Below are 11831 nucleotides of genomic sequence, written 5' to 3' on the forward strand. Positions count from 1 at the left end.
TAACTTAGATATTTACTTGGATTTCTTGTATTTATATGTTTGCATTGATTTGCTCATTTTGCATACTTTTGCTGCAAGGAATATTTTTGTTTGATATAAAATGAAACATTTTTTAAACCAGGAAAAATAATTTAACATTTATTCATCCAAGTATATGAAAAGATTTAGAGCGGTAATTGCAATACTGCGATCTTTTCTGCCGTCATAATCTTGATCCCAGCCCATGTTAGTGAGGAGAAACCGAGCTAGGCCACAAGATGGCAGCGAGCGCCACGTGCGGCCTTTTCGCTGACGTGCTAAGGGATGTAAAGCCTTCAGCAATAATTTATGAAGTCCCTGATTGGGAGAAGGCCGCTGGCGTGATGGACTCGCTCTCCGTTTTCAACAATGTCTTTATTGATGGTATAAATAGGAAACCACAGCAAAGAGCTGGTAATATTAGAAGTACGTGTGAATGAAAATCTTGCTTTAAAGAAAACACAGATTCAATGCGGGTGTTTTCCCTGCAGCTGGGAGGCTTGCAGTTCGATAAAGAGCTTCGTTCTCTCGTGGCCTATCTCACCACAGTGACCACCTGGACCATCAGGGACAAGTTTGCACGGCTCACGCAGATGGCCACCATCCTTAACCTGGAAAGGGTAAATTTTAGCACCTTATGCAACACACAAAAACACACTTGGGGGTAAGGCTGGGCAATTTTAAGGTAAAGAAATCTAAGTTCCATCCAAGCTTGTCGCAATATGCAATAAGTCAATTAATCGCACGGTAAATATAACTGAGGGTGGTAATTTTCCCGACTGCTATTTATCGCCGCGAGCATGCGTGCATACTAGGGCTGTCGAACGAATAAAATTTTTAATCGAGTTAATTACAGCTTAAAAATTAATTAATCGCAATTCAAACCATCTATAAGATATGCCATATTTTTCTGTAAATTATTATTGGAATGGAAAGATAAGACACAAGACGGATATATACATTCAACATACGGTACATAAGGACTGTATTTGTTTATTATAACAATAAATCAACAAGATGGCATTAACATTATTAACATTCTGTTAAAGCGATCCATGGATAGAGGGACTTGTAGTTCTTAAAAGAAAAATGTTAGCACAAGTTATAGAAATTTTATATTTAAAACCCCTCTTAATGTTTTCGTTTTAATAAATTTGTAAAAATTTTCAATCAAAAAATAAACTAGTAGCCCGCCATTGTTGATGTCAATAATTACTTACACAATGCTCATGGGTGCTGAAGCCTATAAAATCAGTCGCACCCAAGCGCCAGCAGAGGGCGGCAAAACTCCATAAAACACAACAAGTGAGTGTTTCACTGTACTGTCATTTAAATCTGTCTGAGCGGGGCATCTGCGTTAATTGCGTCAAATATTTTAACGTGATTAATTTAATAAATAACGCCCGTTAACGCGATAATTTTGACAGCCCTAGTGCATACATTTGTGCGTGCCTGTATATTGCATATGTGACTCCAGTTCCTTTCACAGTTGTTTACTGGTCTTCAATGCGCTGTAGAATTAAGGTTAAACATACAAAATAAGAAAACAAATCTATATTAAACATTGTAAACGTTAGCATTGCTACATTGAGGCTAATGGAAAAAAGACAAAGCACTAACAACTTTAGCCTGCTATAAAACATTGGCAGGCTTTTCTAAGACGCAAACTTGTGGTTAAAGGTGACACTACAAACATGGATACTCGCTGGTTTACAGCATTTGGAAACTATGCGAAAAAAAGAAAATATTACAGACACCACAAGTAGTACAAAAATAGAAGACTACTGAGTGTAAAGCTTACTGTTAGCGACTTAGCGAGTGTACTTCCGGTGAACAATTCAAAAGCACGTAATGTTCAACATGTGAATAAAGATTGCTGGAAATCTCACATACTTAACATTCTACATGAAGAATAACCTTAAAATGACACCCGTTAAGAAAAATCTGATAAACAATGAATAATTTAGCTTAAAATTTGCTAACGTGGACACTTTGCAGGACATTTTGGATAAAATCAACACTTTTGATGGGCTCTAATTGTCTGAGAACAAAAATGGCATTGGATTTTGCACTTAGCTTGCTTTCAAATGACAAATTGTGCATTGCTTTTTTTATTGAAATATTATTTTTAATTTTGTTTGTGTTTTATTTAAGAATAACAATTTATTGCAGTGAATGGGTGATTTATTAGAATGAATTGTCACTACATTAGTGGTTGAATTGGCTAGAAAAATGGCAATAATATTGCATATCGACAATAATTTTTCACACGATATATCGCTTCCTAAAATTTGTTATCGCAACAGGCCTAGTTCCATCTCGGTAATCAATCGTGACACATTGAATTGACCAAATATGGAGAAGATGCAAAAACACTAGGCTTGGTAGATTGCTAACACTCTCTCAGAAACAATCCAATGTGGAGGGTTGTCAAAGCAATGTGTTACATTTCAGTTAAGCTGAGCTGCAGAATTAAAGACCGTTAGCAAATAAAATTACACATTTTGTTCGTATAAATACATAATATATTTCGTTGTTCAAAACTTGCGCTAACTAAACTGAGCATCAAGAGAATCTAAAAAAAAAAAAATCCAAAATCATTGTTCAAAACTTGCGCTAACTAAACTGAGCATCAAGAGAATCTAAAAAAAAAAATCCAGAAATCACACTGTATGATTTTCAGACAATTTATTTGTATTATACTGCTGCAAATATATATTTGAACACCTGAGAAAATTCAGTGTCAATATTTGGTACAGCCTTTGTTTATAAATACAGAGGTCAAACATTTCCTGTTCAGGTTTCAGGACTGTCACTGAGAAACACGAAGTTTGAGCTGCCTCTATTGGGTTTCTATTGAGATTTTTTATTGGGGTTAGGTCTGGAGACTGGCTCGGCCCCTCCAGAACCTTGATATGCTTTTTACGAAGCCACTCCTTGGTCATTCTATCCACTTCGGGCCATTGTCATGTTGGAAGACCCAGATACGACCCATTTTCAATGCTCTAACTGAGGAAAGAATTGTTAAATTGAATTCCCTAAAATCTCACAATACATGGCCCTGGTTATCATCTCCTTAAACAGTGCAGTCGTCCAGGCCCGTGTGCAGAAAAACACCAGCAAAGCATGATGCAACCACCTCCATGCTTCACAGTAGGGATGGTGTTCTTTGGATGGTACTCATTATTCTTCTTCCTCCAATCACTGTGAGTGGAATTAAGACCATAAAGTTCCATTTTGACCTCATATGACCACAAGACTTTCTTCCATGACTCATCTGGATCATCCAAATCGTCATTGGCAAACTTAAAACGGGCCTGGAAGTGCTGGTTTAAGCAGGGGAACCTTCTGTGCCATGCGTAATTTGCAACCATGACGTACCTTGTAAACGGTGGTCCAAGCTCCTTTCAGGTCATTGACCTGCTCCTCCTGTCAGTTCCTGGCTGACTCCTCACAATTCTTAGGATCACTGAGACCCTACGAGGTAGATATTGCATGGAGCCCCAGTCCGAGGGAGATTGACAGTCATGTTTAGCTTCTTCCATTTTGAATAACTGCTCCAATGGTGGAGCTTATATCACCAAGCTGCTTGGCAATTGCCCCGTAACTCTTTCCAGCCTTTTAGAGGTCTACAATTTTGTGCCTGGTGTCTTTGGACAGCTCTTTGGGGTGTATGGTATGTACAGTAGGGGTATGACAAAATATCGAAATGGTGATATATCGTGATACTTTGTATCACAAAAGGTTATCTATATGCTCCTGTCAAGAATAGAGATATCGTTTTAAATAGGTGTCAATGTCTAAAAATAAATAAATAATAAGAAACCAACAAGTTGCAACCAAAATCTTCCACCATCATAGTGTCTCAGTTAACTCTAAGGCTGCTTTGACGGTGCTCAACGCCTAGTTAATTTAGACTGGGAACGTTCGTTCATTCGAAACCAGAGCATTCACAGTCATTCTGTCCGATGTTCAGGGCATTTATAGGTCACTTGCTGTTCATTTTAGGGCATTTACAAGTCATTTCCTGTTGAGTTTGAGTCACTGCCTATTCATTTGGGTGATTCCCAGGTCACTTCCTGTTCTGTAACTCAAAATAAACAGGAAGTGACCCATAAAATACCCCAAAATCAACAGGAAGTAACTGAAAATCAACAGGTAAATGACCTTAAATGGCCCAAAATTACCTCATTGCCTGGCATTGGCTGCGACTGACGGCCATAGACGTTCAATCCGTTTGAAGTGGGAGGGATGGCAGCAAATGAACGCGCCCACTTCAAATGGATTGGACGTCTACTAGTGATAAACTCATTCCAATTCACAGCAGAAGATGTTTTTTTGTATTTTAGTTGTTTGTAGAATATCCAAGAATGATTTCCTGACCAATGTATCGATAACCGTTTATCGCCATATCGTCAGATCATCGTTATCGTGAACTTTGTATCGCAAATCGTGAGGTACCAAGAGGTTCCCACTCCTAGTGGACAGGTGTTTATATGCAGCTAACCGCCTCAAACAGGTCAAAAAGTCAGACTCAAAAGTCCACCTCCACTCCACTTATTTAGGAGAATAAGTGGAGTGGAGGTGGACTTTTTAAAGACGACTAACAGGTCTTTGAGGCTCACAATACTAGCTAATACGCAGGTGTTCAAATACGTATCTGCAGCAGTATAATACAAATAAATTGTTTTAAAAAATCATACAATGGGATTTCTGAATTTTTTTAGATTGTCTCTCACAGTTGACAAGCACTTACCATGAAAATTTGAAATTGTTCCTTATTGTGTTCAAATACTTACAGTGCCCTCCATAATTATTGGATTTATAATAATTATGTGTTTTTTAGCTTCTAATATTTTTTTTTCTAAATAATACGGGACCTTAATGGAAAAAAAGAGAAAAATCCAACCTTCAATACAAGTGCATTTATTCAGTGGGGAAAAAAATCCCACATAAAGAAATAATTATTTGACATCAAATAATGTGTGTCACAATTATTAGCACCCCTGGTGTTAATACTTTATACAACCCCCTTTTGCCAACAAAACAGCACCTAATCTGCTCCTATAATGTTTCACAAGATGGGAAAAGACAGAAAGAGGGATCTTCAGCCATTCCTCTTTGCAGAATCTCTCTAAATCATCCAGAGACCTGGGTCCTCTCCTCTGTACTCTCCTCTTCAGCTCACCCCACAGGTTTTCAATGGGGTTGAGGTCTGGGGACTGAGATGGCCATGGGAGGAGCTTGATTTTGTGTCTGGTGAACCATTTCTGTGTAGATTTGGCCATATGTTTAGGGTCATTGTCTTGCTGAAAGACCCAGTGACGACCCATCTTCAGCTTTCGGGCAGAGGGCAACAGATTTTGATTTAAAATGTCCTAGTATTTCAAAGCATTCATGATGCCATGCACCCAAACAAGGTTCCCAGGGCCTTTGGAAGTGAAACAGCCCCACAGCATCACTGACTCACCGCCATACTTCACAGTGGGCATGAGGTGCTTTTCAGCATGCGCATCTTTCGTGGCACGCCAGACCCACTAATGCCCCTTTCCCACTGAAACTAGGTGGTCAACGCGCGTTTTTTCCAAGCAGATGCAACCCACTAGCAATTGGCATTTGGCACCTTTCCAATTGACAAAAAAAAGCAGTGTCTTTTTTTTTTTTTTTTTTACCCGTCTAACCCCCCACCCCTCCTCAGCCGTGCCTAAGGTTACGTGAGGTCACCACGCTAAGATGCGCGTCGATAAATGCGACCGAATTCATTCAGTTCAAGGAAGTAAACAATGCAGAGCAAAATGGAAGCCTCCTTTCCGTTTGTGTTCTGTTTTCATGCTTTTTACTGCCGTCGAAATGCAGCAAAGGATCAACACTCTGCTTGTGCTGAGGCAACGTAGACGACGTGAATTTTGGTTTGAAATTGAAAGGAGTCGTGTAACTACGGTTGTGGGGAGTTTTAAATGGGAGGCGATTGGCACGTTGTTATGACGCATCACGTAAGAGCCTACGTCACCACGTAGATTAGGATGTTGACTCTTGACCCGGGGTTTTGCCTTTACACTGTATGACAATCAGAGCCGAGGTGATTTTAACGCGGGTCGCTTGGCAGGTTGATTGACGCGGGTCGTTGCACCTTTCCCACTGCCACCAAAAGCCGATTGTTAGTGGGTTGACACGGGTTTTTTGGCCAGTGGGAAAGGGATATTGGAGTGTTTGCACACGGTCCCAGTTGAAGCCCCAATACCGCTTGACGAACTCCAGACGTTTGCGTTTATGATTGTGAGTGAGGGAAGGTTTTCTCCGTGCATGCCTCCCAAACAGCTTGTTGGCGTGTACAGTGCCTTGCAAAAGTATTCGGCCCCCTTGAACCTTACAACCTTTCGCCACATTTCAGGCTTCAAACATAAAGATATAAAATTTTAATTTTTTGGCAAGAATCAACAACAAGTGGGACACAATCGTGAAGTGGAACAACATTTATTGGATAATTTAAACTTTTTTAACAAATAAAAAACTGAAAAGTGGGGCGTGCAATATTATTCGGCCCCCTTGCGTTAATACTTTGTAGCGCCACCTTTTGCTCCAATTACAGCTGCAAGTCGCTTGGGGTATGTTTCTATCAGTTTTGCACATCGAGAGACTGACATTCTTGCCCATTCTTCCTTGCAAAACAGCTCGAGCTCAGTGAGGTTGGATGCAGAGTGTTTGTGAACAGCAGTCTTCAGCTCTTTCCACAGATTCTCGATTGGATTCAGGTCTGGACATTGACTTGGCCATTCTAACACCTGGATACGTTTAATTTTGAACCATTCCATTGTAGATTTGGCTTTATGTTTTGGATCATTGTCCTGTTGGAAGATAAATCTCTGTCCCAGTCTCAGGTCTTGTGCAGATACCAACAGGTTTTCTTCCAGAATGTTCCTGTATTTGGCTGCATCCATCTTCCCGTCAGTTTTAACCATCTTCCCTGTCCCTGCTGAAGAAAAGCAGGCCCAAACCATGATGCTGCCACACCATGTTTGACAGTGGGGATGGTGTGTTCAGGGTGATGAGCTGTGTTGCTTTTACGCCAAACATATCGTTTTGCATTGTGGCCAAAAAGTTCAATTTTGGTTTCATCTGACCAGAGCACCTTCTTCCACATGTTTGGTGTGTCTCCCAGGTGGCATGTGGCAAACTTTAAACGAGACTTTTTATGGATATCTTTGAGAAATGGCTTTCTTCTTGCCACTCTCCATAAAGGCCAGATTTGTGCAGTGTACGACTGATTGTTGTCCTATGGACAGACTCTCCCACCTCAGCTGTAGATCACTGCAGTTCATCCAGAGTGATCATGGGCCTCTTGGCTGCATCTCTGATCAGTTTTCTCCTTGTTTGAGAAGAAAGTTTGGAAGGACGGCCGAGTCTTGGTAGATTTGCAGTGGACTGATGCTCCTTCCATTTCAATATGATGGCTTGCACAGTGCTCCTTGAGATGTTTAAAGCTTGGGAAATCTTTTTGTATCCAAATCCGGCTTTAGACTTCTCCACAACAGTATCTCGGACCTGCCTGCTGTGTTCCTTGGTTTTCATAATGCTCTCTGAACTTTAAACAGAACCCTGAGACTATCACAGAGCAGGTGCATTTATACAGAGACTTGATTACACACAGGTGGATTCTATTTATCATCATCGGTCATTTAGGACAACATTGGATCATTCAGAGATCCTCACTGAACTTCTGGAGTGAGTTTGCTGCACTGAAAGTAAAGGGGCCGAATAATATTGCACGCCCCAGTTTTCAGTTTTTTATTTGTTAAAAAAGTTTAAATTATCCAATAAATGTTGTTACACTTCACGATTGTGTCCCACTTGTTGTTGATTCTTGACCAAAAAAATTAAATTTCATATCTTTATGTTTGAAGCCTGAAATGTGGCGAAAGGTTGCAAGATTCAAGGGGGCCGAATACTTTTGCAAGGCACTGTAGACAGCACCTCATACCCACTGTGAAGTATGGGGGTGGGTCAGTGATGCTGTGGGGCTGTTTCGCTTCCAAAGGCCCTGGGAACCTTGTTAGGGTGCATGGCATCATGAATGATTTAAAATACCTGGACATTTTAAATCAAAATCTGTTGCCCTCTGCCCGAAAGCTGAAGATGGGTCGTCACTGGGTCTTTCAGCAAGACAATGACCCTAAACATATGGCCAAATCTACATAGAAATGGTTCACCAGACACAAAATCAAGCTCCTCCCATGGCCATCTCAGTCCCCAGACCTCAACCCCATTGAAAACCTGTGGGGTGAGCTGAAGAGGAGAGTACAGAGGAGAGGACCCAGGTCTCTGGATGATTTAGAGAGATTCTGCCAAGAGGAATGGCTGAAGATCCCTCTTTCTGTCTTTTCCCATCTTGTGAAACATTATAGGAGAAGATTAGGTGCTGTTTTGTTGGCAAAAGGGGGTTGTACAAAGTATTAACACCAGGGGTGCTAATAATTGTGACACACATTATTTGATGTCAAATAATTATTTCTTTATGTGGGATTTTTTCCCCACTGAATAAATGCATTTGTATTGAAGGTTGGATTTTTCTCTTTTTTTCCCATTAAGGTCCCATATTATTTAGAAAAGAAAAAAAATATTAGAAGCTAAAAAACACATAATTATTATAAATCCAATAATTATGGAGGGCACTGTATTTTTCTTCACGGCATCCGCTTTATACGCTATAAAGTTATATTGTAAAAGCTGTTTCTTCTACTAGTACTAAAACCCTATTATCCTATGTTTACTTAATGTCAGTGTCAATCATTGATTGAAAAAGATGCATAATTTAAAGAGTAATTAATGTTAACTAGAAAACAGATTTTTTTCCCCTCAGTTGCCTGTCTTGACTATCCCTGAAAAGGCAGTTTTTCCTTTTTCTTTTATTATATGTGGTTTAACTACTCTCTAGCTTCCTCAAAAAAAAGAAAAATAAAGTTTCCCCCAAAAAAATCGAGACCGGACAATATGGGAGAAAAAAAAACTTTTTTTTTTAACTAGCTAGCCAAGCCTTACTTCACAAGTGTGAAATGTTCAACGTCCCTTATATTTGTCTCCCGCAGGTAACTGAGATCTTGGACTACTGGGGGCCAAACTCAGGGCCCCTGACATGGCGTCTGACTCCAGCGGAAGTGCGTCAGGTTCTTGCTCTTCGCATTGACTTCCGGAGCGAGGATATCAAGAGGCTTCGACTGTGACGCGTCAAGCAACGGGACGCACTCTGTGATGCGTATTCACAAAGATGATACAGGTGTTTTTTTTTTTGTTTTTTTGTTTTAAGTTTTTTTTTAAGTTTTTCTGGTCAGATTTGACCAGACCTTGTAAAAATAGTTGCACTTTAGCCTTGCTCTGATATAAACTCAATGACAGCCATTGACGTATATGGCAGTCGATGGCAGCTATTGTTCTCAATGTTCTTAACAACTTAGCCTCACCATCGTGTTAACCGCTAAAAAAAAAACTGTTGCAAGACTGCGCTTTGGAGCTTTACCTTAAACGGGTAATACTGCTGCACGGGTTGTGACCTACATGTGATTGAGCGCTTCTGTTAAATATGAGAAGAGTCTTAGATGTGTAATTAAAAGGTCTATTAACAGTGTCACGCCGGGAGTTTCAACCTGCTAACCTGTAACTGCGCGAAAAGGAGGCCGAGCCGCCAAGGCGAAGCGGTGCGGTAATGAAAATCACAGCCATTAAAGTGACAGAAGCGGGTCAGACAGCTGATCCAGCCTGGTCATTCAATAAAAGAATGGCCGCCGGTCTGTGAGGATGAAACACTTTTAACCTAATAAATCACTCGCCCGCATTTTTCACGTTCATCCCGATTGGATAATACGTTTGAGCGAGCGCGGCCACGCGAGAGCTGCTCCCAATCTCCTGGATGGCGAGCACGTTTGCGATGGTCCTGTTAACCTAAATCAGGGGTGTCAAAACTTTTTTTTTTTTTTTTTCAAAGGACCATTTTCTGAAAAATCAAAGGGTGCAATGGCGAATCCAATTTCTGATCACATCATTTTCAAAGGATCAGAATCTGGTAAAGGGGAAAAAAAAATCAGGTTTTAAAAAATTATTTATTTTCACGTATTAACTCATTGGCTGTCTTTGAGGCGACAGACGTCCACTCCATTTTGACTGAGAGGGCTTGGACGTTGGGCGCTGGGATTGGATTTGACGTCTATCACTGTCAATGGCAGTGGAATATGATCACTCAGTGCCAGCCTTCCCAGTTGATATGGATTTGGTATGTATACCATTCAATGGCAGTGAATGAGTAATGGGCTACAAGCAACAAAATAATCCAAAAGTATAAGGATATTGAAAAAATATACAGTATCTAGATTAGACATGTGTCAGTTTCAAGGTATACCGTGGTATGAAAACATCAAGGTTTCAAAACAGTCATACCGTCCGTAAATTATTAGCTATGTCCCAAAAATGCATGGAGAAATTCCTCACTTGCAGTTGCAAGGCTCAACCCTTCCCCGCCGGTTGTTGCTCAGTGTCAGTGAGTCAACTGTGCTACAAGATGACAGGAGGAGGTGAAACGCCTGAACTTTTTCCCCCCAATCAAAGAAAACAAAATTGCTGGTATGGAAATACTTTGGCTGCAGAAAAGTAACAGACAGCCGCGGCTTAGAGGAGCAGGGCCAACCGACATGTAAAACATGTTTGCGGAGGGTGGCTGCCGAGGAGGCGATGCCTCCAATGTGATTTCGCATTTATACGAAATTAAATGTTGGTAAACAAGGTCATGAACGTTTCCCACCAGCTACTAGAGTTAACATGTTTAATGTGTTAATGTGTGGCACGTTTAGTATTTGTAGCGGTGGTAAAACGTGGTGTTATTTTCTCTCTGGCAACTGTCTGCGTTGAGCGAGTGTGTGTATAACGTAAACATGATATGAGTCATACGCACGAGCTTTTTATGGAAATTTTTAAAAATATTTTTGTTCTGATGATAATATTAAACTGTGACAGTGGGTTTACGCTCACCCAAAGGACCACATTTATCTTAATTTTATTTAGAATATTTGTTATTTTTTCATTTATTTTTAAAATAACATTATGCTTATGTTCCAATTTGCTAAATATGTTTTGAAAAATAAAAATCATGTTCAATGGAAAAGGTTTTTTCAGATATCTCAAAGTAACACATTTTAGAGCTGTAATTGCAATACCATGAAACCGTGGTATTTTGGTTTAAGGTTATCATACTGTCAGAATATCATACCGACACATGCCTAATCTAGATATACAGTGGGGAGAACAAGTATGTGATACACTGCCGATTTTGCTGGTTTTCCCACTTGCAAGCCATGTAGAGGTCTGTAATTTGTATCATAAGTTCTCTTCAACTGTGAGGGACTGAATCTAATACAAAAATCCAGAAAATCACATTGTATAATTTTTAAATAATAAATTTGTATTTAACTGCATGAAATAAGTATTTGATACATTACCAACTAGTAAATATTTCGGCTCTTAGTTCTTTTTTAAGAACCCCTCCTGTTCTCCACTCATTACCGGAAGTAACTGCACCTGTTTGAACTTGTTACCTGTATAAAAGACACCTGATCACATGCTCAAACAAACAACTCCAACCTCTCCACAATGGCCAAGACCAAAGAGCTGTGTAAGGACATCAGGGATAAAATAATAGACCTGCACAAGGCTGGGATGAGCTACAGGAAAATAAGCAAGCAGCTTGGTGAGAAGGTAACAACTGTTGGAGCGATTATTAGAAAATGGAAGAAGTTCAAGTTGACGGTCAATCTGCCTCGTTCTGGGACTCC

The 11831-nt window shown here is 40.1% G+C and overlaps 1 protein-coding gene across 1 annotated transcript in view; it reads left to right on the forward strand.

The window, feature by feature from the left end:
* Nucleotides 1-11831, forward strand: part of cog4 (component of oligomeric golgi complex 4) — a 47774-nt gene that overhangs the window by 18929 nt on the left and 17014 nt on the right. The window contains exons 18-19 of the mRNA XM_057831374.1: nt 510-638; nt 9102-9289. Of these exons, the coding sequence (XP_057687357.1) occupies nt 510-638; nt 9102-9236 (264 nt within the window). The 3' untranslated portion in view covers nt 9237-9289. The remainder of the gene's footprint in view (nt 1-509; nt 639-9101; nt 9290-11831) is intronic.

The sequence above is a fragment of the Corythoichthys intestinalis genome, chromosome 1 (assembly GCF_030265065.1).
Source record: "Corythoichthys intestinalis isolate RoL2023-P3 chromosome 1, ASM3026506v1, whole genome shotgun sequence".
Lineage (NCBI taxonomy): Eukaryota > Metazoa > Chordata > Actinopteri > Syngnathiformes > Syngnathidae > Corythoichthys > Corythoichthys intestinalis.